This window comes from Talpa occidentalis, unplaced genomic scaffold (genome assembly GCF_014898055.3).
Source record: "Talpa occidentalis isolate TD23 unplaced genomic scaffold, MPIMG_talOcc4v2.1 talOcc4.4, whole genome shotgun sequence".
In the NCBI taxonomy this organism is placed as follows: domain Eukaryota; kingdom Metazoa; phylum Chordata; class Mammalia; order Eulipotyphla; family Talpidae; genus Talpa; species Talpa occidentalis.
Genome location: NW_023604295.1, coordinates 131,043,889 through 131,066,475, shown reverse-complemented (window position 1 = coordinate 131,066,475; position 22,587 = coordinate 131,043,889). Strand labels below are relative to the sequence as shown.

The following is a 22,587-nucleotide window of genomic DNA, read 5'->3' as shown; positions in this document are numbered from 1 at the left end:
ACTCAACCCCATTTTTGCTCTATCACCATCCATTGTGTGGATGTGTAGATATACCCCATGTTTTTGATCCCATCTCTATCAGCAGGCACTTAGGTTGCTGCCAAGTCCTAGCTAGCTATTGTGAATAATGCAGCAATAAACATGGTGGAACATATAATAGTTGAAATTGATGGTTTCATGTTCTTCCCATAGATGCCCAAGAGTGGGATTGCTGGGCCATATGGTATTTCCATTTTTAGCATTTAAATGTAAGTCCAGATCATTTTCCAAAATGGTTGTACCAGTACACGTTCCTACCAAAATGTGGTAGAATTATTCTTTCCCCACTGGTTCAACTGTTGCCACCTTTCAGTTTTACTCTATGCTAGAGGGCAGTTGAGGGAACAGGATGAGATTAAAAGAGAAGTTCAAATAAAATAAAAAGAACATTTGCATAGTTTGAACATGAGCAATAAACCCAGAAATTACTTCACTAAATTTCTCATATAAAGAGTTTTGAAAATCCCTTTCAAAGGTTGATCAATAAAGTACTGAAGTAAAACAGAAAGCTGGAATCTGTCCATGAAGAGCAGACTTTTAATACTAAATCATTAATTTTGTATCAGCCTGGGTTGAGACAAGAGTGATGAATCAGACCACAGGTGATATGCACAAGGAAGACAAATCTGATTTGCTCGTCCAGTGTCTCAAGTTCAAGACAAGGGACAGAAAGCCATGGAGGTGGAGGGGGAGCAGGGCACAGGGAAGACAAGGTGATTGTGCAGGTACAGAACAAGATTTGGATGCGTACTGCCCCCATCCAGTATCCCAGTGTAGTCTAACTCATTAAGATTTACAAAGGATAGACGCTCTCAACAGACACCACTTAGACCTATTATTTCTCAGTCCTTTCCAACCACGTTTGCACCAGCAAGAGCTTTGGAGGCAAATGTTCAAAACAGAGATGGAATGACATTAACTGGAAACAGGAGCTGCTATTCCAAATGGTGCTTTTTGACTATTTTAAGATCTGATAAAAAGTCAGAACATATTAGGGTGATTAGAATGGGCTTGATTTTCTCAACCCATTACAGTACTGTAGCTTTATTATATATTTTTTAAAGATTTACTTATTTATGCATACAAGAACTGGGGTACAGGCCAGAGGTGCGGGGGGGTGAGAGGAGACTCACCAGAGACAGAGCAGGGAACAGAACAAGCAGACTGACTGAAATACACTGCTGAGGGGAGTAGCGGGAGACAGGAGAGGCCTGCTGTGCCATGTGGGTAGATCCCTGCCCTGGGATTGAACTCCTGCTGCAGTGGCTGCGGACAGCTTCCTAGGTTGTGTCTTAACCCCTTGAGCCACCTGGGAGGCCCTGGTACTGTAGCTTTAAAGGGTCTTAACAAAGCTTTCATGTAGCCCTACTTCTTCAAAACAGGAGACCCTTATTACCAATTACAATTTTGTTTCCTGACTTAAAAATAGTGTATATTCATTATAGGAATTAGAAAAAAAAATTTTATTTATGTTATTATGTGGTTTTCTAAGTATATAAAATAAAAAGGAAACCTCCTCCCTTGTCACAACCCCATCTCACAGAGGTGACATCAGTGCTTTGTTAAATATACCCCTGGTTATTTCTGTCCCCTGCCCCAGCCATCAGTTCTATTTAAAATTTGCGGTGGGAAATGTACCCTTTCAGCAAGACCCTTTATACTTATTCACCACTACTCCACAAAGCAAGGAAACAATCAAAAATGTGGTCATATTTAGGGTTGTGACCCTGGCCTCAGTGTCGTTTTAGGAACTTGCTGGAAGAACCTAGGAATAGGAGATCTCCTTATTCTATTTGGTAATTTGCTACCATTTCAAAATATGTGATAATGAGGGGTCCTGTTGCATCCATCCTCTCTGGCTTGCCCCAAATGAAGATCTTGGTAAAAGTATCTTAACTTCTGATTAGCAGCTTAACATCAGAAACAGCAACAAAAGAAACTTGAACATGTTGGTAATTTTATATTTAATATCTAGAAATCAAAAACTCTTAACAAATTTTTAAAAATGGTCACACAGGAACAGGCCTTAAGATACTATTACATGCTTCAATTACTTAGAAAAAGTTATAGGCTTAGTCAAAACAAATAGTTGTCATTTATGAATTTCCACCTTTGACAAAAGAATCCTAAGAGACCTCAGCCCTAGAGCAGTGATGGCGCAGCCCCTCCCAGTGAGAACCTTGTAGCCAGGCCTCCCTGGCTGGGGGCCAGCTGCCTCCCTCTTGCCTGGTGCTTCTCTGTGCACTGGAGCAGGTGAAGATGGGTGATTTCTGAAGTCCTGTGTGCCACACTCCTCCTTACATGGCACTCTATAACATGATCATTTCCCTTTGATTGGAAAGTTGAAGAGAAAATAACAAGCTCAAAATTTTTACTACAAAGAGTACTATGGTTTCTACTGTGACTCTCACCATCTTCAGAGATGACGCCATTTCTGGAATTTCTGATTTGGTTCACTCTCTTCATGATTCCTGCCTTGAGGGCAGCCTGTGTGTGCACCAGTACCCATGCAGAAAGCTGGCTGGCCATCCTTTATTCTGAGGCCTTGGCCTATGGCTTTGCCTTCATCACCTAGGCAGTGCACAGTCTCTGTGCAGAAGTGCTCAGCTGGTTGATTCATTGTTTCTTCCTTACACCTCACTGTTTATTATGAAAGTTGAATTTTAGTATGTTCCTAAAGAGTTTCTTCAGTTCATCTTGCTCTGTTTGCCCAGTAGTTTGAGGTTTTCACCTAACTGCATCTTCAGATGTTTTGCTGGTATGTGATGCTCAACAGTCTGGCTCAGGGACCAATGCCAGAGGGCCTGTGCTGGAGGATCAGCTGCATTTCAGTACCTCATTGTTGCAACCCTGGCCCTCTATAAAGGTGGCACTTAGCCTATAAGGTTGCATGGCTCACATGGTTTCTCAAGTAAGTAGTTTGGTTTTCAATATCAAACATGTTTGTTTACTGTTGTTGTTTTTTTTTTTTTTTTACAACAAAGACATACTCAGGACAAATAGCACAATACCACGACTCAGGTTAACAGTTAATTTATCTCGATACCAAAATGAAAATCAAGGTCTTCAAGCTTTTATCTATGCCCGCGGGTCCCCGATTTCCCGGATTCATGTCTAGAGTTTGACAAAACCAAAATTGAATACTCTTAAATCCCCTATCTGTATCATTGAAATCTATGTTTAGCTTCTTCATAATTATTGAACATTCACAGCGTAACATCACTAAAACGTGCTAATTATGAGAAATATTAATTTATAATCATTTCTTCTCATAATGATTGTACCATTATTCATTTTTCTTTATTCCTAATTAAAGTCATTTTCAACTACCTGATTTTAAGTTTGAGGTAGCTTCAGAGTAGTTCTATTGCTGTGAAAGTGGCATGTTTCAAAGGACCATTGAGAATATTAGATAAGATTTAAAATAAGAGTGGAAAGAAAATAGTTATCAGTTATACCATTTCCTTACTTGGCAAACAAATTAAAAAAAAATCCATTTCTTTAATGATAAAAATACAGTTCTTTTGTGAGCATGGACACAATACATGGAATCTGCTTCTTTGCATGAAAAGTGGAGTTCAAGGAAAAGGACTCATATTCTCTCGCTACCTTTTGGTTAACCCGAGTAAGAATGTGCATGAGTTCAAGTTTGTGAGCGTACAGTTTCAGCATTGCACAAAGTGACTGGATGAACCAGGACCCATCCTTTGAATTTCGCCAGGAGTAGTAACCTACAAGGCAAATATAATCAAACAACATAGATATTTAGCTGATTCTATAAATTACACATAATCATAATGAAGGTAAAAACAAGTGTTAGCTTTTCCAGGTATTATTAGCCACAAAAACAGGCAAATGACAACTTCGGTTTCATGGAAAATGATACTGGGTGGGAGAAGAAATACTGAGTGTATTTGTAAATGTAACACTGCTTAAAATACACCTAACCTTTATTTCCAAGCTCATGACACCCCAAGTTGAATGATCAATAAATGGTTATACAATGACATGTGCAACACAGCCACAGAAACAGCACGGCTAACAACCTCTTCATTTCTCATTTTGTTTCTTTATGTCTTTCCCTCATGCCACTTCTATACTTTCCTCTACTATTCATGTTTATCTTACTTTCCTATCTTCTAAAGAAATCTTGGAAAAACTACCTCTCTCCTAAATTGTAGGTGAATTCTGACTTGGCGGCATAACTGCAGCATAGTAAACTATCTGGTACTAAGTTCATGAACAACGCTGTAAGAATGCTCCTTACCTATATACATGTTTTCTAGCTACACTTGGCTAAAGACAACTTTTGGAGACTTCTCAATGGTTGAGGTATCATAAATTAGCTGTTAGCTGCTTTACAGATACACTGGAATTGTGACAGCCTTTGGATACACTCCTCATTGTAACTATCTTACCAGGCGCTGTAGAGTATGCATACAAGAAGTCTGCTTCAACTGGTATTTTGTGACATGCCATGTCATCATCAGTACCACTGTCAGTCTCAATACCAGAGTCCAGATCTGTACCTCGGCAAGCCTAGAAGTAAGAAAATAAACATTTATTTAAAAAAAAAAAGTGGACCTCCTCTGGTGGCGCAGTGGTTGAACGCTGGGCTGCGAAGCTGCCCGCAGCCTCTGCAGCACCGGTTCGATCCCCAGCCACCGGTGAAGGTCCCACATGGCACGCAGACCTCTCCTGTCGCGCCTGCTGCTCCCCTCAGCAGTGTACTTCGGTCCTTCTGCCTGTTCTGCTCCCCGCTCTGGCTCTGGTGAATTCTCTCACCCTCCCGTGCTTCTGACTGTACCCAGTGCTTATATAAATAAATAAATAAATCTTAAAAAAAAGAAAGCTATATATGCACATAACTGTTATTTCTAAGAAATGTGAAGACAGTGTAAAAATTGATGTTAATCATGCAAAATCTTTTGGCTAAAAGTCTAAAATTAAATTTTGCTCCAAAGCGGTAGTTTAAATGAATAAAAATTTAACTTAGTTCAATAGCAGTTTTAGGGAAAAAAGCCAATCCCTTGGATAATCCTCAATGGCCACACTGCTTTATTACCTCAACAGCCAACTGTGCATTACCTGAATAATGAAAAGCTTGGGTTTTCCGGTTAGACTTCTACAGTTTTCCCCTTTGAAATAACCTGTCAGTATTTTCAGGTCAATAGGGCCATCTGTTCCATAGATTATTCCTTCGTCACCATGGCTCAGAAGCACACAAACAAAACTGCTCCTCTTGCTGTGATCTTCTTTAGAAACTGGAAAGATATTTACAAATAGGATAAAATAAATAAAACCTCTGCAATGTCATTCAACAATCTCATATATACTGTATGGGAATAAGATGAAGAAATGTTGAGAGTAGAACTAAGAGCATTTAAACTCAACTTAGGCCATAAAAAAATCCCTCTGGTGATTTTAGGGATTTGGCATTAGTCACTTTTATCATGTTTTATTATTGCATGTGTAATTATGATCAGACTGTAAAATTGAGACAATGAAGGTCATTCTTTTAGTGGTTTCTTACCATCGTACATCAATTCTTTAATTTCTTTACATGTAAGATCATTTTTATTCTGGACTTCATATTTCAAGTTCAGGAATGTTTCCCTGAGCTTTGCTGCATCTTCATCTGTACCAGACCGACATGCCATTCCTTGGAACAGAAAGAATTACTTTTACTTGCATTTAAAAAAAACACTCTGAAATGAATTGAACTACTCAGTGAAGTCACAAAATCCACAATAAATTCTTCTTTTCAAATGCTAAGAAAATTCAAATATTCTGACTATGGTGATACAAAGTTGTCTTTAATTTCTTTGCATGTAAGACATTTCATAACAGAAGCTGTATTACAGTCACAAGGGTATCTTTCACAACTGCTTAGACAGTGAAAATAGAAACAACTTAAATACCTAATGTGATCTAAAATGGGGGCTTAATTAAATTATTCATTTATATAGTGAAATATAGGTTGCCATTCAAATTTTTATAGACAGAATTTTGCTATGGGAAAATAGTCATTATTTTATTTTATTTTATTTTTTTAAAGATTTATTTATTTATTTATACAAGCACTGGGTACAGTCAGAAGCGTGGGAGGGTGAGAGAATTCACCAGAGCCAGAGCAGGGAGCAGAGCAGACACAGGGACCAAAGTACACTGCTGAGGGGAGCAGCGGGCGGCAGGAGAGGTCTGTGAGCCATGCGGGACCCTCCTCCGGTGGCTGGGGAGCAGCCGGGGATTGAACCGGCGCTGCAGAGGCTGCGGGCAGCTTCGCAACCCAGCGGTCAACGGGGGGGGGGGGCCGAAAATAGTCATTATTTTAAAAAGAACTAGAAAACAATATTATCCCACTTTTGTTCATATGTAACAAAACACACATTTCATGAACCAAAAATAACTATTTTTTTGATTTTTAACTTTCCAACAATTGTAAGATAGACGACTACTTTTTCATAGTACCATTAAAACCACAAACCACAACCACATGAATACTGTCCACCAGGCATTTGGCTACGGCAAATCTCCTTTAACCCTTCCAGACACCACCAGAGTGGTCATAACTGGCTATATTTGTGCAGATGTGGGATACTGAGCACAGAGGAGTTCAGGAGCTGGTCCAAGGCAGCGAGTATTAGATCTGCATACTTCCTTCCAGTACCTTCTAATAAATGTACAGATTGATTGCATGAGGCACTTAGATTTTAAAATGCTTAAGTACTAGAGGTAATACACCTTAGAGCTGAGTGAAAATTGTATGTGTGAACAGGAAAAAAAAAGGATACATGTCTGTTCTCTCCAAAATATGGTTATCTCTGGGTAGTGTAATCTTGAGTGATTTTAATTCTCTTCTTTTTGTGAATCTGTAATCTCTGAAATTTCTATTATTAATATATTTCATTTTTATAAAATTAAGAGCATCAAGATTTTAATATTAGAAAAGTTGAGGACAGACATCATGTAGCTGTTTGACAAGGTGACTGAATTCTGGTTTTGTTTGAACCACGGAAAACACCAGGCTGTTAGGATTATGAGGATCTGATCTTCAAGTTTCAAAATAGAAAAAGTGTTCACTGATGCCAGACTACTGCCTAAGTATTTTTTTGAGGAAAAGAGTGAAATGACATGCATTTCTTTAAAAAAAAGAATAGATTGATCCGTATAAAATTCTATAGGAAAAAGGCAGGCAACTACAGCTATAGTGTGAGGCAGATTATTCTAATAGTTGAACGTGGTATGTCAGCTTATAGATAAAAGCAATGAAAATGGTGCCTTCAGGGCCTCCCCAGTGGCTCAGTAGGTTGAGCACAGCGCTGTGAAGCTGTCCGCAGCCTCTGCAGCGTGGGTTTGATCCCAGGCTGGCCAGGGAGAATCCCACATGGCGTGGCAGACCTCTCCTGTCTCCCTGCTGATCCTACCCCAGCTCTTATATAAATAAATAAATAAAAATCTTAAAAAAAAAAAAGAAAAGAAAATGGTGCCTTCAGACTTAGGTATACATTATCAATCTCTGTTTCCTCATTCCTTATAACAGCAAAATCTTTCCAGTGTAATCTGGAATCCATTTCACCACTCCTCTGGCAGATAGCCTACTTAGGTTGGATTGTTTGCGTCTAGTTTCTGTAATTAAAAGTTAATTCTAACATGATTAATGTATCAACTTAAAGATATATCAAATCATCACAGCATAAATTTAAAAATGAAAAGCACAGAACAGCCAAGACATTCATTCATATGGTAAATTATGCAAATTAAGAGAACATCTATTTAGAGTGGTGTATTATAGTCATTAAATTAACATGAAAATTACACAGCATGTATATAAGAAATACATATAGGAGAAATGCTTACCTTACGGTAAGCTGAACAAGTAAGGCTACAATATCACTGGCATGTTATGAAAATTACGCTTTAAAAGAAACTGTCTAAACATCAAGAAATACATTAAAATGTTAACTAGCTTTTCAAAATTTTGAGGGATTTTTTCTTTACATGCTCAAAAAAAAAACACCAAAACTCTCCAAAATGCATTACATCCAAATGGTAATAGTTTAAATAGTTTAGAGACTAAGAAGAGGATTTAGTGACCAGGTGAATCTAGGGGAGGAGTTTCAGTAGGGTGGTAGAGGTAGAAAACAGTACCCACCCCCCAAGAGGGTGGGAAGAAGTAAAAATGGTAACTTAAAGTATAAAAGTGTCTACATTTAGGGAAGGAGACAAAAATCAGATCAAAGCTTAAGAGGAGACTGAGTGAATGAAAGGAGTCCCTAAAAGGGCAGCCTGTCTTTTATAGGGTCAGAGAAATAATCAAATAGAGCAATAACCTCACAAGGAAGTAAAGTAGCACAGGAGGTAGATTCAGAGCCTGGGGTGAGGTCAGGCACACCATGGACTAAATCCCAGCTTTGCAACTAATTCACTGTGTGACTATGCAGGGATTTTAATCTTTCAGGATCTGCTAGTGATTACTTTTCAGGTTTGTTGTAAAAATTAAAGGAGATAATACCTATGATGAGCCTTGCAGGTTCTTGGAAGGGAAAAATACTACGTACTACTTATTAAGAACCTACCATTAGCATAAAAGGGAGTAGGAAGATAAAGAAGCAAGGGTTAAAGAGAAGTCAGGGCAGAAGAGGCCCCCACTGGAGGCTGGTTACTGGGAGAGAGTGCTGAGAATGGGCAGAAGAGTTAAGAGTCCACATTGTATTAGAAGATCTGCTCTCTCTCTTCATCATTCTGTGTCATAGTTTACTGAATAATCATATCAACACTATTTGTCATAGTATGCCAAATATAAATGGTAAAAATATCTGAAAAGCATTAAAAATTATGATACCTACCAGTACTCCCAAGAAAGTTCTTATTATTAATTATTACACATAAACCCATTTCAGGATAATCCATTTTGTAACTATTGTCCAAGGATATCCCAGAGTCCATTGATTTGCTTCCATGGAAGATCTTCCTGTTTGGAATTCAAACAATAATTTACAAAGGTAGGAATGACCAATGTTGTTCTCATTAGCACAACTTTATGACATATAGTAACATTTAACATTTATTGAACTTAATGTGCCAGACTGTGTCTTATAGGCTTTTCCTCACTTAAATTTTACAAAAAGCCACTTCAGAGCTGAGAAAATAACGTTCCTTAAGGCTAAGTAACATGCTGGCGGTAAACGCTCTATCAGTGTCAAGGATGAAAGCAGCCTTGGATTTCAGAGTTTAGTCTTTTACTATCTCAGGTTTATGTCTTCCTCTTTTAAAAAAAAATTCTTATGAGCGCAAAATATTTTATCCTTCAAGGTAAGAATAATCTTAAAATTTACCGTGGAGTGATAGGAAATCAACAAAGTGCAAATATGACTTAGAGCACAATATTTATTGTAATTCCCCAAATGTTCCTTAAATCCTATGAGCTAAGCAAATAAATGTATTACTACATAGACCCACCATTGTAAATAATTAAAAATATTTACCTGGAGATCTTAATAAAGTCTTTGTTATCTAGATGGGGGGTCAATAAACTTTCTTAAAAGGGCAAAATAATTAAGTATGTTAGGTTTATGGGCCATGTTTTCTGTTGCAGCTACCCCAGGAGGCAGGTGAAAAGGGTCCAGGCCAATATGCAAATGAATGAGTGCTGCTATGTTCCCAAGAAACTAGATTGCAGGCCTGATTCCTGATCCAGACCAAGAGCCAGGAAGCAACAGGTCTAGGAAAGCTAAACAGTAACATCTGAAGTCCCTGTACTTCTTCACCAGCTTGAGTATTTCACATTATACACACGTCTAAAAAATTATTGGAAAAAGGGCCTCCCCGGTGGCGCAGCGGTTGAGCGCTGGGTTGTGAAGCTGCCCGCAGCCTCTGCAGCACTGGTTTGATCCCCACTGCCAGGTGAGGGTCCCAAATGACGCACAGACCTCTCCTGCCGCCCGCTGCTCCCCTCAGCAGTGTACTTCGGTCCTTCTGCCTGTTCTGTTCCCCGCTCTGGCTCTGGTGAATTCTCTCACCCTCCCGCGCTTCTGACTGTACCCAGTGCTTGTATAAATAAATAAATAAATCTTTAAAAAAAAATTATTGGAAAAAGATTAAAATAGTAAATGAAAAAGTTAGAAGTGAACTATAATATTTAGTTAGAGCTCCACATTTTATAGATGGAAAATTAAAACTCTAGCAGCTGCGTGACTTGAGAAGGTCATACAGATAATGGAGCACAGAGATCTGCCCTCTCCAGAAGCCCATCCCACCACCTCCAGCTGAGGAGGTAGGTGCTGTGCTAGCAATGTTAGCTAGACTGGGAGGGGGCATATCTGATAGACAACAGAGACTCAAAAAGCTTGTGAATGTGAGGGTAAATTAAAGGATCTGTATATAAGAAGACAGGAAAATATATAAACCACTTTTAAAGAGTTTTTAGAAAGCCTCTGAGATTGCTTTACAAAATTAAATTTCTAGGAAAATTCCTTTGCAAAACAAACACTGCTAAATCTTTATTGGTAACCTGTTAATAGTATTGGTGTAATACTTTTGCCTAGAATTAAAATTAGTTTAATTGGGTGGGCCAAGATAATAATATTGAGTCTCAGAAATAAACTTTCTCAGAAATAAACCCATAATTAGTTTATCTTGGGTGGGCCAAGATAGTAATATTGAGTCTCAGAAATAAACTTTTAGAATTGAATGCATCACAAGAGACCACAAGTGAATGAAAACAGACGTGAAGACTTAAGAGTGTTTGAATTTTATCTTTTTCCTTTCTCTATCTCTGTGGTTATTGGAATCATTAACAAACAGAATATTCTGAAAAGAAGACAAGAGAAAACAAAGGGTAAACAATAACCCCTCAGTGGGTTATCTCAGAGAACTGGCACTTCATTTCCATCTTAAAACTCCTAAAGAGGAGGTCAAAAGCTCCATCAAATATACCTCTCCTCTTCCAGAGTGATTTGGGAAGCCACAGAAGCACCCAGACTCTGAGTCCTGCTTTCCTGTGGTGTCCTCCTGCTTCCTGGATGGCGTTTCAGACAATGGATCGAACACTTTACCTGGTCTTTGCCTCAGTCCTCCTCACGGTTTCATGGAAGTGTTATCACTTCTAATTTATTTATTTTTTATTTTTATTTTATTTTATTTTATTTTTTTTAAGATTTATTTTTATTTACTTATACAAGCACTGGGTACAGTCAGAAGCGCGGGAGGGTGAGAAAATTCACCAGAGTCAGAGCGGGGAGCAGAGCAGGCAGAAGGACCGAAGTACACTGCTGAGGGGAGCAGCGGGCGGCAGGAGAGGTCTGCGCGCCATGTGGGACCCTCCTCCGGTGGCCGGGGAGCAGCCGGGGATCGAACCGATGCTGCAGAGGCTGCGGGCAGCTTCGCAACCCAGCGCTCAACCGCTGCGCCACCGGGGAGGCCCATCACTTCTAATTTAAAAACCAGATTCAGGAAGGGTAAGATAACATGTTTAAAACAGTCAGCTTGGTTTCTCTGGCTTGAAAGTCCATATTCTTTCTGCTACTCTGTTCCTCAGAGTCTGCTGTATTACCTACACTCATCTTCCCCTGATTATAAAGGATTCCATTTAAATACTCACATTTCTGAATTTTTAATGGATTTTGAATCCACTGAGTTTTCAGAGTACTCCATGGATACTTTTATAACTAGAATACAAAGAAAATAGAAGTTAATTAAGAAACCTGTCATTGTAAAACCACATATTAATTATTTCAATGGTTATTTCTCCAAATTAAAATTTAATACGGACATTTTCACATTAGCTTTCCCTTCTTTCCTTGGCTTCATGAACTCTGTTGTTAAAGTTTCTGTGAGTTAAACCCAGAATAATAATCCTTAGCAGTGAAGGTATGTATAATGTAGCCCATGTCTCGCTCTCATTTCCTTCTTTTTTAAATTGAGTTCTGAAGTACACAAGACACTTACAACTTTGGTTATATTTGATTACAAGTTCTTATAATCAAGGCAGGTACCACTTACTAAGTGGTTATTATATATCAGGTGCTGTGCTAGGCATGTCTATCTTTTCTTTCTCCAGCAGTTCTAAAAGTTGGAAAACAGAGCTAAATAATGAAAATCTTTTCCTTGCACTCTGCTGCCTCTGAAAAAGCCAGCTTCTTACTAATTGTCTTTTGAGGTTCTACCATCTCTCTTCTAGCTTTCCAGAAACAAAGGAATGCATCGTGGCAATCTGCAATCCCCAAAATAGAGGAGAGAGGGAAAAAAAGGGGTGTGTGTGATTTTTGACTTTCTCTAGTCTCTAGAAATCCTGGCTATTTCAAAACTTCTAATTAAAATGCAACTTCAACCTAACTTTCTATGTATGCTAAAGTCAGAAATCTTAAAAGAATATATACCACACACCAACAGGACTTGCTTAACTACAAAAGTCATTTTAAATTTAAACTTTAAAAGTCACAGTAAGATATACTATATATAAATTTATATATAATATAAATTTCATATATATGAAATTTATCATATTAGCCCTTTTTAAGTGTACAATTCAGTGACCTTAAGTACAGTCACACCTCTGTGCACTCATCACCAGGACATTTTTATCTTCTTAAACTGAAACTCCCTACTAAGTTCCCCTTCCCAGATCTACAAGGTTTCCTGGCAAAATATAATCTTTCCCTTCTCTGAAGCTAAGTTCCTTTCTCCCTTGCTGGAGTGGTGGGTGCACCTATATCAGGAAAAGATGAAGAGAACATGGAGAAAAGGAAGTATCATCCCAGCAGAGGGCAGTGTTTGGTCTTCTCCCAAAGCCACTATGTTGCATGTCTACAAAGGCTCTTTGCTCTCTGCCATCTACTTCCTGTAGGTGCTCTTAAAAAAAAAAAACAAAAAAAAAACCAAAGAGGATAATGGGTACAACTGGGATGAACCTTTTTAGTCAATAAGCAAATATTCAGTGAGCACATGGTTGTGCCAGGTACCAGTCTAACCACTAGAAAAAGGGTGGAAGAGAATACAAAGTCCTACTTTCAAGAAGCTTCTGTTCTAGAGAGGAAAAATACCTACAGTTGACAGTAAGACTGCCGAGAGATAGGTGCTAGTAAGAAAATAAAATAGGGTCCTTCCTGGTGGCACAAGTGGTTAAGTCTCAGCATTATCAAGCTATCAGCAGCCACTGCCGCACTAGTTCAATCCCCAGCCAGGGAGATAACCCACATCCCACATGGCTCATTAGGCCTCTCCTGTCTTGCCTGCTGCTCCCCTTAGCAGTGTATTTCAGTCAATCCACCTGTTCTGTTCCCCACTCTGTCTCTGGTGAATCCTCTCACCCTGCCCCCTACCCCCCACACCTCTGGACTGCACCCCAGTTCTTGTATGCATAAATAAATTAAAAAAGAAAGAAAGAAAAGAAAATAGGGTAAAAGTAACAGGGAGTAGGAGCTACTTGACCTCGAGGGGTGGGAAAGCCCTCTGGGAGGTGATTAGATTTACACTAAATGACACGCAGAAGCTAGCAATAGAGGCTGCCTTTGCTACGGAAAGGAACGAAAGCCCTGAGTGAGTCTGGTATATTCATGTTGCAGAAAGAAGACCAGTTGAACTAGAGCATGATAGTGCTCTACCAGAAGGGAAGGGAAGGAGTTACGAAGATCATGCATAAGACAGTATGTTAGTTAAAATACACATAAGAAAAAGACCAAAACTAATTGTAAAGCATCTTTACATAGCCACTTTGTGTGTGTGTGTGTGTGTGTGTGTGTGTGTGTGTGTGTGTGAACAGTGGCTACCTCTGCATGATGGGATTATGGGCAATTCGTTTACTCTGTGCTTGCCAATTTCAACTCTCAGCTTTGTTTCAAGAGTCACAAAAATAGAGTTTTCTACTACTATGAAAATAGCACCCCTTTCTTGACTGCTCAGTACCATGTTCCACTCTATCTGCCTTTCCCGTTTTTGTCATAGATACAATAAACATGCATTAGGTACATGGAAATCTCAAATTTCCTTGAACCATAAATATCAGAGACCAACTGGCCCCTATGCATGCCAATTCTAAGTGAGAAGACCACACACGTCTTCATCCATGGATGAGAAACAAGTTTGTGGTTAATTTAATTGAGAGAACACTATAAAGAGCAGATGAGATTTCTGGAAACATATATAAATAGATGATGGTATACAAAATGTTTTATTGATACTACATTACAAACCATGAAAAAGTATTATGTATGTTTCAATATGTTGCAGCCAGCTTGTAGGAAACCTGGAGTGAAAACTTGATAAAGAGAATAATTTCTGAAGCTGAACCTGGAGATATTCCCTTTTTGGTCCAATGGTTTAAGTTAAAATCGTCCCTTTGAATGAGTTTGCCAAATGCCAGGTATATAGAATGTGTTCAGAAACCCTGAAATACTGACAGGTCCCGAAGATGGCAAGGCCCAAAGATCTCTTGTCAAACCCTTCTGAAAACCTGTCCATAATTCCTAGACTGAAATACTAACTTCTAACAGCCCTTTATCTCTTGCCAACAATAAAGCTATCTGCCCAACTGGTTCATCCTTATGACTGGTAATAGAACATTTAGATTTAAACAGTGACCAGCTTTCCAGAGTTCTACAGTGTTTATTTGGCTTCTTGGTTCATACCAAGGTAAGATTTCATCTAAACATTAGGTAAATTTTAAGTAATCATTTCCTTTTCATACATTAAATCAACTTTCTTTAACCAAAAGTTTCAGATCAGCTGAAACATGAATAATTATTAATTTGATCATTTCTGATATTAGACATGAGGTAAGAATCTATTTCAGTAGAGTAGTTGGCACAAAGGAAAAAAACCATGAATTCTTTTAGAATAGGATTTAAAGTTAAAGTGCTTACTATTTGATAAGTATTTCTCAGAAACAAATACTACAATGTATTTGGTTTCCTTCATTATTGATATCTGAATATTATATATTGCAGTGGTATTAGCTGACTTTCATGTACTATTAAAATTTATATAATGGTAAGTAAAATCTCAGAGTATCAAACGTGTACATTTACATCTACTTGTGACCATCTGCTTTTTCCATATGAAAGCACCAAAACCACTCTTGGGAACATTTGTGGTTCTTGCAGGACTTACTAAAGTGTTACAGTTAGCATTACCTCACCATCTATTAGCTAACGCCTCCCTGAATATAAATTATTCTGGAGATGGTGATCTCATCCTGGGAGGATAAAAAATTATATCCCAAGGGAAATATTTACTGTCCTAAATGATAGAGAGTTTCAGTTTTTAGAACATTTTCATTTGACAAAACATATAGGGACAATTTACAAGAGGGGTGCAGAGTCGTTGAAGTAGCATAAAGTACACTTACTCTAATTAATGCAGAAAATAAGTACTCTTCACCTATTTTGGCTCTTGTTCTGATGTTTATGGTGTTTCTGATGCCACTAGGTAATTTGCTTCTAAAAGTAAAATAACTGGTTTCATGCGAAGCATTCAGCAGAAGATGTCTTTTTTCTACCTGTCATTAAAGGAAAGATAAAGCCTTTCCAGTGTGACCATCAAAGAATTACCTATTAGAGAAGTCAAAGTATCAAAGGCATTTCACAATTCCAGATTTAATAAGTGAAACAGAAAGAACATACTTTTTACAATAGTTTGGATAAGATAAGATTTCTGCTGTAATGTACTAGAGGTTTTATTGACATCATTTCCCATCTCATCTCTGAATGTCTTCTGGATATAGTCATTGGGCCTGGTAAAGTCAATCTTTAAATATTCATTTTGTAATTAAGGAAAACATGTGAACATCAAGTAAAATCAAATATATAAGTCCAGCTGTGCCATGTGGACAAATAAAACCATTCTTTCCTCTTCTCTGGGAAGGGCCACGTGGTCAGGAAGACAGAATGGAATGTTCGCCAATATTTAAAGCCATAAGCCAGAAAGTGCACAGTACATACTAAGGGCAAGACATTTGTCTCTGGCTCCACATGGTCATTAGATGATTTTTGGAGGAACAAAGGAGAAATGGAAAAGTTCCTGCAGACCTGATATTTTATAGGAAATAAATGTACAATGAAGAATCTTGGATGCCTTTTATGAAAATTACAGGTAAGGCCTCCTCCTTCCTGAGAATCACCTTCAGGTTTACAACCATGGGATTTAAAGAAAGTATGCCTACAAAAGGTTTGGAACTGCTCAATGTCAGAGTCAACGGTATGTCTTCAACTGTCATGTGTACCATAATTCACTGAACAACAACTGTATTAGACCCTGAGTGCATGAAGGGAAGAGACAAAGCTCTACCCCCAAGTGGGGTTTACATGATGATCACTGGTATTCAAAAGTGACACAAGGCAGATGACAAAGTTCAGTGTGCTTATCTGATGACTTTTAGTCTACTCTAGGGCAATTCAGGAGCTTCACAATGAAATAACTAACAACAAATAGAGACTTACACTTACAAAACAGGCTACAAACATCATCTCCTTTGATCCTCCAGATAATTATGCCTAATTTATGGAGGAGCCAGTAAGGGTTCCCTTTGGCGCTGGGCCTCAGGTTGTCAGACCACAGAGGATCTTTCCCTCTACTATATTTGGGTTTTGTTAAATGTGTACAAAACAGTATCTACTACTCTCTGAAGGCTTGCATTTGTTTAGACCCAGACATCAGTGCTTCCCATCTCTCCATCAAGCTTAAAAAACTATCTAATACTAGGCATCAGGATACATTTAATGCCATTCATGAAAACAAAGACTACTTTGTAACTCTAAAAGGGGGCTGAAGCAGTAGGAGATAATGTTAAATTAGGTTCAAAAGCAAAACAGTAAAGAAGTAAGGTCATTGTCTGAATCAGATAAGATGACAGGCTCTTTAAAGCCTTTTTTCAGGAAGGCAAAAGCAAATGTGCTCTAACTAGGTACATTTCACTTCTTTTACTGTCAACAGGTTTTATTGCTGACACCCTAATAAGTTGCTCATTCATTTGGAACTGATTTTGCGAAAAATGAAATCGAAAGCAAATCTTAAACTTCAGGTTGTGACAGGGATGATCTGAACTTCATATTTCATTATTAGAGATCACGCAACTGCAATACATTCAAGTGGCTGAGTGCATTTTGACACAGGCTGGTCTAATCACCTCAGCTTAGCACTTCCTACCACTTACTATCTTGCACTTTCACATTGTGACAATAACTTCCTATTTCATGTCTATCATTCCTTTCTTTTTTTTCCACATCATTCCTTTCTGATCAACATCTTTTAATTATAATTTGCTAAATAATAAAAAAATCTTTTTCTAGATAGGGCACAATTATTAAAAAGCATTTTTAGTACTATAGTACAGGCATTTACTTGTGCTAGGCCCTGGATAACGGGGTAAGCCATTGAGGAACAATAAAATACAGTTTCCCATGGAATTTGCTTAGATTCTAGAAGGAAATAAAGTAAACAAGCTGCTGCAAAGGATATGACATTTCCCTCTTAGAAAATGCCAGCTACAAAAGGAACACATAATAGGGAGACTTAAGTGTTACCATGACAAGTTCTTCAAGCAGAGGTGATTGTGAGGGAGCAGAGGGAGATTGCAAGACTAAACCTGATCTCAGAGAATGTTATTCACTAGGGCTGTACAGAAAGTGAAATGGTGCTATGCTAAAAGACAAGGCAAAAAGATAAGGCAGAGATAAGGCTTGGTTGCCAAGAAAAGGGGCTGGAGTAATCAACTTGAGATCAGTTAGAATTAACCCTAAGGACAAAGGAAGGGCTTTCTGGGCTTATTTTGTAAAGCTCCCTCAGCCTGTTCTGTGAAGAATCCACGGAGGGGCAAGCTGTCTGTAAGTAGGGAGGCCACTGATGTGCTGCTGCAGAGAGGTGAGTGCTAGGGTGGCTTGGTTCGAGGGAGAGGAGTAAGACAAATCTGTGTCTAACTGGGGAGGGAGTGAGAAGAGCTGAGAAGGTTGGTTCCTATTTTCTGGGCTTAGGTGTCACTTATAAAGAAGGAGGGGGCGCAGCTGGCTGAGTGACAGAGAAAGACATGGTCTGAGGGATTTCAAAGCATCCTAGCCACAGTCATAGCGCAGGCTGGAAAGATCCATGGCCTTAAGGCCTGAAAAGGAACAGCAGTTCAATGTTTGAAATGCTCTCTCTGGAAAAACAAACCACACAGTCAACCCGAGAGTATCTAGGCCCGACACAGAGCAGGCAGCAGCTGCATCCAAAGCAGGAGGATGTGCCCCGGGGCCAGCGCGTCCCGGCAGCCTCCACACCTGCAGGGCCACGTTTCCCCACCTCGCCCTTCCCGACTCGACTCGGCCTGCGTTCCGCGGCCCCGACCCCAGCGCCCGCCGTCCCCACCGCCGGCCCCCGCCTCCTGCTCCCGGCCCGGAGCCCCCCCGGACCCGGGCTCGGTCCCCGCCTCAGCCTCCCGCTGCCCGGGCTCGGCTTCTCAGGTCGAGTTTCCCGCTCCGCGGGCGCGGCCTCCCGAGCCAGGTCTCGGCTCCCGGGCCACCCCCGGCCCGCGGGCTTCGGGGCTCCACCCGCACGCGCCGTCGTGGCAAAACAAAGGACCCGCCGCCCGGGCCAGGCCGTCTGCTCCGCCTCCCCCGAGCAGCCGCGGGCCGGGGCAGGCGCCCGGGGCAGCGCTGGGCTGGGAGGAGAGCAGCAGCAGGTCTGGGGGTGATGGCACGCGAGAAGGCGCGGAGGTGGCACTCACCGCAGACTCCGCACTGCAGACCCGCTCCCGCCGCGCTCCGCGCCCGAGCTCGCGCCGCCCGCCGCGGGGTAGAAGAGCTCGGCGGGGGCTGGCCTGGCCCAAGCCCCGCCCCGGCCCAAGCCCCGCCCCAGTACAAGCCCCGCCCCCGGTCCAAGCCCCGCCTCCTCCCGCCGCAGAGGTAGGTGAGCTGGGCGGGGGCTGGCCCGCCCCAATCCCCGCCCCCGGCCCAAGCCCCGCCTCCTCCCGCCGCCGGGGTAGGTGAGCTCGGCGGGAGCTGGCCCTCCCGAAGCCCCGCCCCCTCCCAGAAGCCCCGCCCAGCCCCGCCTCCTGATGGGCCCACCCGCGGCGGCGTCGCAGCGTCCCTCCAGTCCCGCCCCGCCCAACGCCCCGCCCCACGCCCCGCTCTACTCCCCGCCCCACTTCCCGCCCCGCTTCCATCTGCCGCTGCGTCCCTCCAGCCCCGCCCCGCGCCGTCAGAAGCGCGGCTCCAGCCCTGGCCCCGCCCCCCGAGCGCCGAGGGCCCCAGGCGGCTTCCTTATAGGCCCCGCGCGCTCCGCGCCGTCGCGCCGCGTCACGCTCCGGCCCCGCCCCCGCGCTCGATTTGAAGCCGGCGTCTGGCCGCCCCGTCCCCGCCGCCCGGAGCTGAAAACGCGCGGGCTTCCGCCCGGGGCGGGGGATTGTGGGGTGTACCCGCCGGCAGGCCGCAGGCCACGGCGCGCCCCAGGGGCGGGAAGAGGAGTCAGGGGTGGCCTGAGGGCTAGTCCGAGCTCCGGGAGGGCGAGGAGCGAGGAGCAGGCCGCGGCGCCGAGTGGGCCGCAGGCCTCACGTCCTGCCAGCCCTTCCCCGAGGTAGAGCCGGGGGTGCTGCTGTCCAGCGGCTTTTGTTTGGGGGTGGCGCGCCTTTCAGACGCTCTTGCTGAGTCGTTGGCAGAGGCGAGCCCCGACCCTGGCGCGCACAGTTCAGCGGCTGGTCGCCAGGGGAGCTGCCCTGTTCCCCGCCCAGAAGCATCTGCCTTGAACCAGCGCCCGGGGACGGGGAGGCTGAGCCGAGCCGCCAGGTGAAGCTCTGTAAAGTGCAAGGCAAGTGGACTAACGGGCGAGCTTTCTCCTGCTCTAGGCTGGCACCCTCCTACTGCCGAGGTGGAGACAAGTAAGGACACTTGAAGATAGGTGAGGAGGCTGGCAGGGACAGCATTGTCTTGGTGTAGCACCCCTTTCCTAAGGCTCCCTGCCAGAAGGTGCCTTAGACTTGTGGCAAGCTTTCAGGCCAACTCAGTTTGGCTGGATTGGGGGAGGGTGGGGGAGGGGATTGGTTATTTTAGGTGTTTCATTGGGAAACTCGTATTAGAAACTTCTCTCTGCACACTAATTTTGTTAAAGATCTAATACACTGAGTATGCTTCATTTCCCTTGGGCATAGGGATGGCCAGATTGCCTTTAGAAGGAGCACGTTTGGGGGGGGGGTCCCTGAGTACCCCTGTCATGCCCTTAAAACATTTTCAACCGGGTCCTGACATTCTGAGAATAAGTCAGAGACTTATTGTTAAGAATTAGCTCGCGGGCAACAGTTTTGCCTGTTGAGGTATAAACCAATCCTCAATCCTGTGAGGATTGTAGAAAGGGTGAACTGGAAAAGAACAATGTGTCACCATTTTCTTAGCCCTTAAAAGAGATTTTTGAGAAATTTAAATATGAACTACTTCTATTCAGGCATTTACAGGCAAAATGACTGAAATGGGGGAAAATTAGTATATTTAATTTCTTAAGGTGTTACACATCTGGGAAATAAAGTATAATATTTAGTAATTAACATGCATAGTTATAGTTGACCGCAAACAAAAAGCTCTCAGCTATTCCTCCAGCGACATGAGTTTATTTGGAAACAACAACAAAAAGGCAATTTGGCAAATAAAACCTCATGCCCAGGCACAGGAACCCTTCCTTAGAACTAAAGCCAATGCCCCCACTTTCCTGATGGGGCAGGGAAGCAAGATCACTTCTCAGGAATGCAAGGCATGTAGTTTGCTGATTCCAGTACACTCTGTTAGCCTGCAGACCTTAATTAAAAAGGGCTTCTGCATGTTAATTTATTTTTTTTAAAGATTTATTTATGTGTACAAGAGCTGGGGTACAGGCCAGAGATGTGGGGGGTGGGAGAATTCACTAGAGCCAGAGCATGGAACAGAACTGGCAGACTGACGAAATACACTGATGAGGGGAGCAATATACTGATGAGGGGAGTTGGGGGCGAGACAGGAGAGGTCTGTTGCGCCATGTGGGTTGCTCCTTGGTCAGCTGGGGATCGAACTCATGCTGCAGAGGCTGTGGATTGCTTCATAGTGTTTTAACCCCTTGTGCCACCAGGGAGGCCCTGTATGTTAATTTTAAAATACACACACACACGCACACGCATGTACGCACACTAGCATTTGTTGAGTACTTATCCTGTGCTCTTAGATCTTCCCAATACTTTTTTTTTTAATTCTTTCAATAACCCTGTATGTAGGAATTCCAACCCCAACCTGAGCTTAAAAAGGTTAAATAGTTTGTTTTTTGCTAAAAGAGTCATCACTGGAGTTAAACTTGGATCCCAGGAATACAATTCGGGCCTTTTCTTCATCCCTCCCAAATTGAAAGACGCCCAATGGTGGCTGTCCTTTTCTTGTTAAAAAAAACCTGAAGAGGACCCACTCTTAATCTCACCGGTGTGGTTCAGCGCTGCAGGTATTCGCAAGGAAGGCATTGGCATTATCATCCTTACCCCAGGGTGATACCCAACACCCCACCCCCCAGCTAACTGGCCTAGGAAATGCTAAAGCATTGACAGTTTTCTGCTTTACTAATTGATTTTCTAGAGAAACTTTAATTACAGCAAACCAGCTGACGGAAATGTCTTCTGACTCTAGTAATTTCCTTTTCACAGAAGTGGCAGAACTTGATCTGGGCTTTGAAGGGGAAGAATTTGGGGAAGTCCTTCCAGGTGAGAAAAATAAGCAGGAGAGCATTTGGCTTGGAGGGGCAGGGGTCAGTCGTTAGCATTCATTGGTGAGAGACTGAACAATAAGGGTAAGAGATTTGAGGTGGATTCTGGAGAGAGTTTGGGCTTGTGGTAAACTATAGTGCGAATTGAGCGATGCTCTGAGTGGGTAATGAGTGGCCCTATGAAAATGATTGTAAAGGTAATTGGTCTGGCCGGATTATGCTGTTTGGATGGAAGCTTCTGTGAGGATTGTAGAAAGGGTGAACTGGAAAAGAACAATATGTCACCGTTTTCTTAGCCCTTAAAAGAGATTTTTGAGAGATTTAAATATGAACTACTTCTATTCAGGCATTTACAGGCAAAATGATCAAAATGGGGAAAAATTAGTATATTTAATTTCTTAAGGTGTTACACATCTGGGAAATAAAGTATAATATTGCAAATGAATTTTAATCATATACTTTATTATGAATACCTTAGCAGTGGGAGAAATAGTGTAAATGTACTCCAAAAAGAAGCCATAAAAAGAATCATATTAAGGAAATATTGCCAAATAGTAGAACAGTACTGACTAGAACTAGCACATGTATGCTAAAATACAAACTACTTCAGTCTTAAAGCAGAGGGAGAAGTTGGAATTGGGAACCAGCCAAATAAGGAAACTAGGACTAGGCTAGGGAGAATCATGGCATGGCAGTGAAGGCAGTGTTCTTGAAGCATCATGCCTCTGGAAACGGGGCCATCATGTGGCATGGCTGGGCAAATCCAGATAGAAACATAGTCAGAACTACCTAGGTTGACCTTCTGAGTAATCTGTTCACCTCCATCCGGTCCCTTCTCACACTACCATTAAACTAAAAGCACTAAGCCAG

General features: G+C 41.8%; 2 protein-coding genes across 5 annotated transcripts in view; one reads left to right on the top strand and one right to left on the bottom strand.

The window, feature by feature from the left end:
- Window positions 1–1,965: 1,965 nt before the first annotated feature.
- Window positions 1,966–18,804, bottom strand: CASP3 (caspase 3). Of its 2 annotated transcripts, XM_037526402.2 has the most exons (8): window positions 18,737–18,804; window positions 15,386–15,535; window positions 11,642–11,708; window positions 8,889–9,013; window positions 5,573–5,701; window positions 5,128–5,303; window positions 4,458–4,578; window positions 1,966–3,770 (listed from the first exon to the last, which is right to left on the bottom strand). In XM_037526402.2, the coding sequence occupies exons 3-8, from the start codon at window positions 11,692–11,694 to the stop codon at window positions 3,541–3,543; spliced, it is 834 nt and encodes a 277-aa protein (XP_037382299.1). In that variant the 5' UTR covers window positions 11,695–11,708; window positions 15,386–15,535; window positions 18,737–18,804; the 3' UTR covers window positions 1,966–3,540. The 2 variants fall into 2 exon arrangements, with proteins under 2 accessions (XP_037382299.1, XP_037382298.1); XM_037526401.2 differs by lacking the exon at window positions 15,386–15,535.
- A 579-nt stretch (window positions 18,805–19,383) lies between these two features.
- Window positions 19,384–22,587, top strand: part of PRIMPOL (primase and DNA directed polymerase) — a 33,826-nt gene continuing 30,622 nt past the window's right edge. For 2 of the 3 annotated variants that reach the window (XM_037526395.2, XM_037526390.2), the window contains exons 1-2: window positions 19,384–19,905; window positions 21,659–21,715. The gene's annotated coding sequence lies outside the window, so the exon portion shown is untranslated. The remainder of the gene's footprint in view (window positions 19,906–21,658; window positions 21,716–22,587) is intronic. The other variant, XM_037526392.2, reaches the window with a different exon arrangement.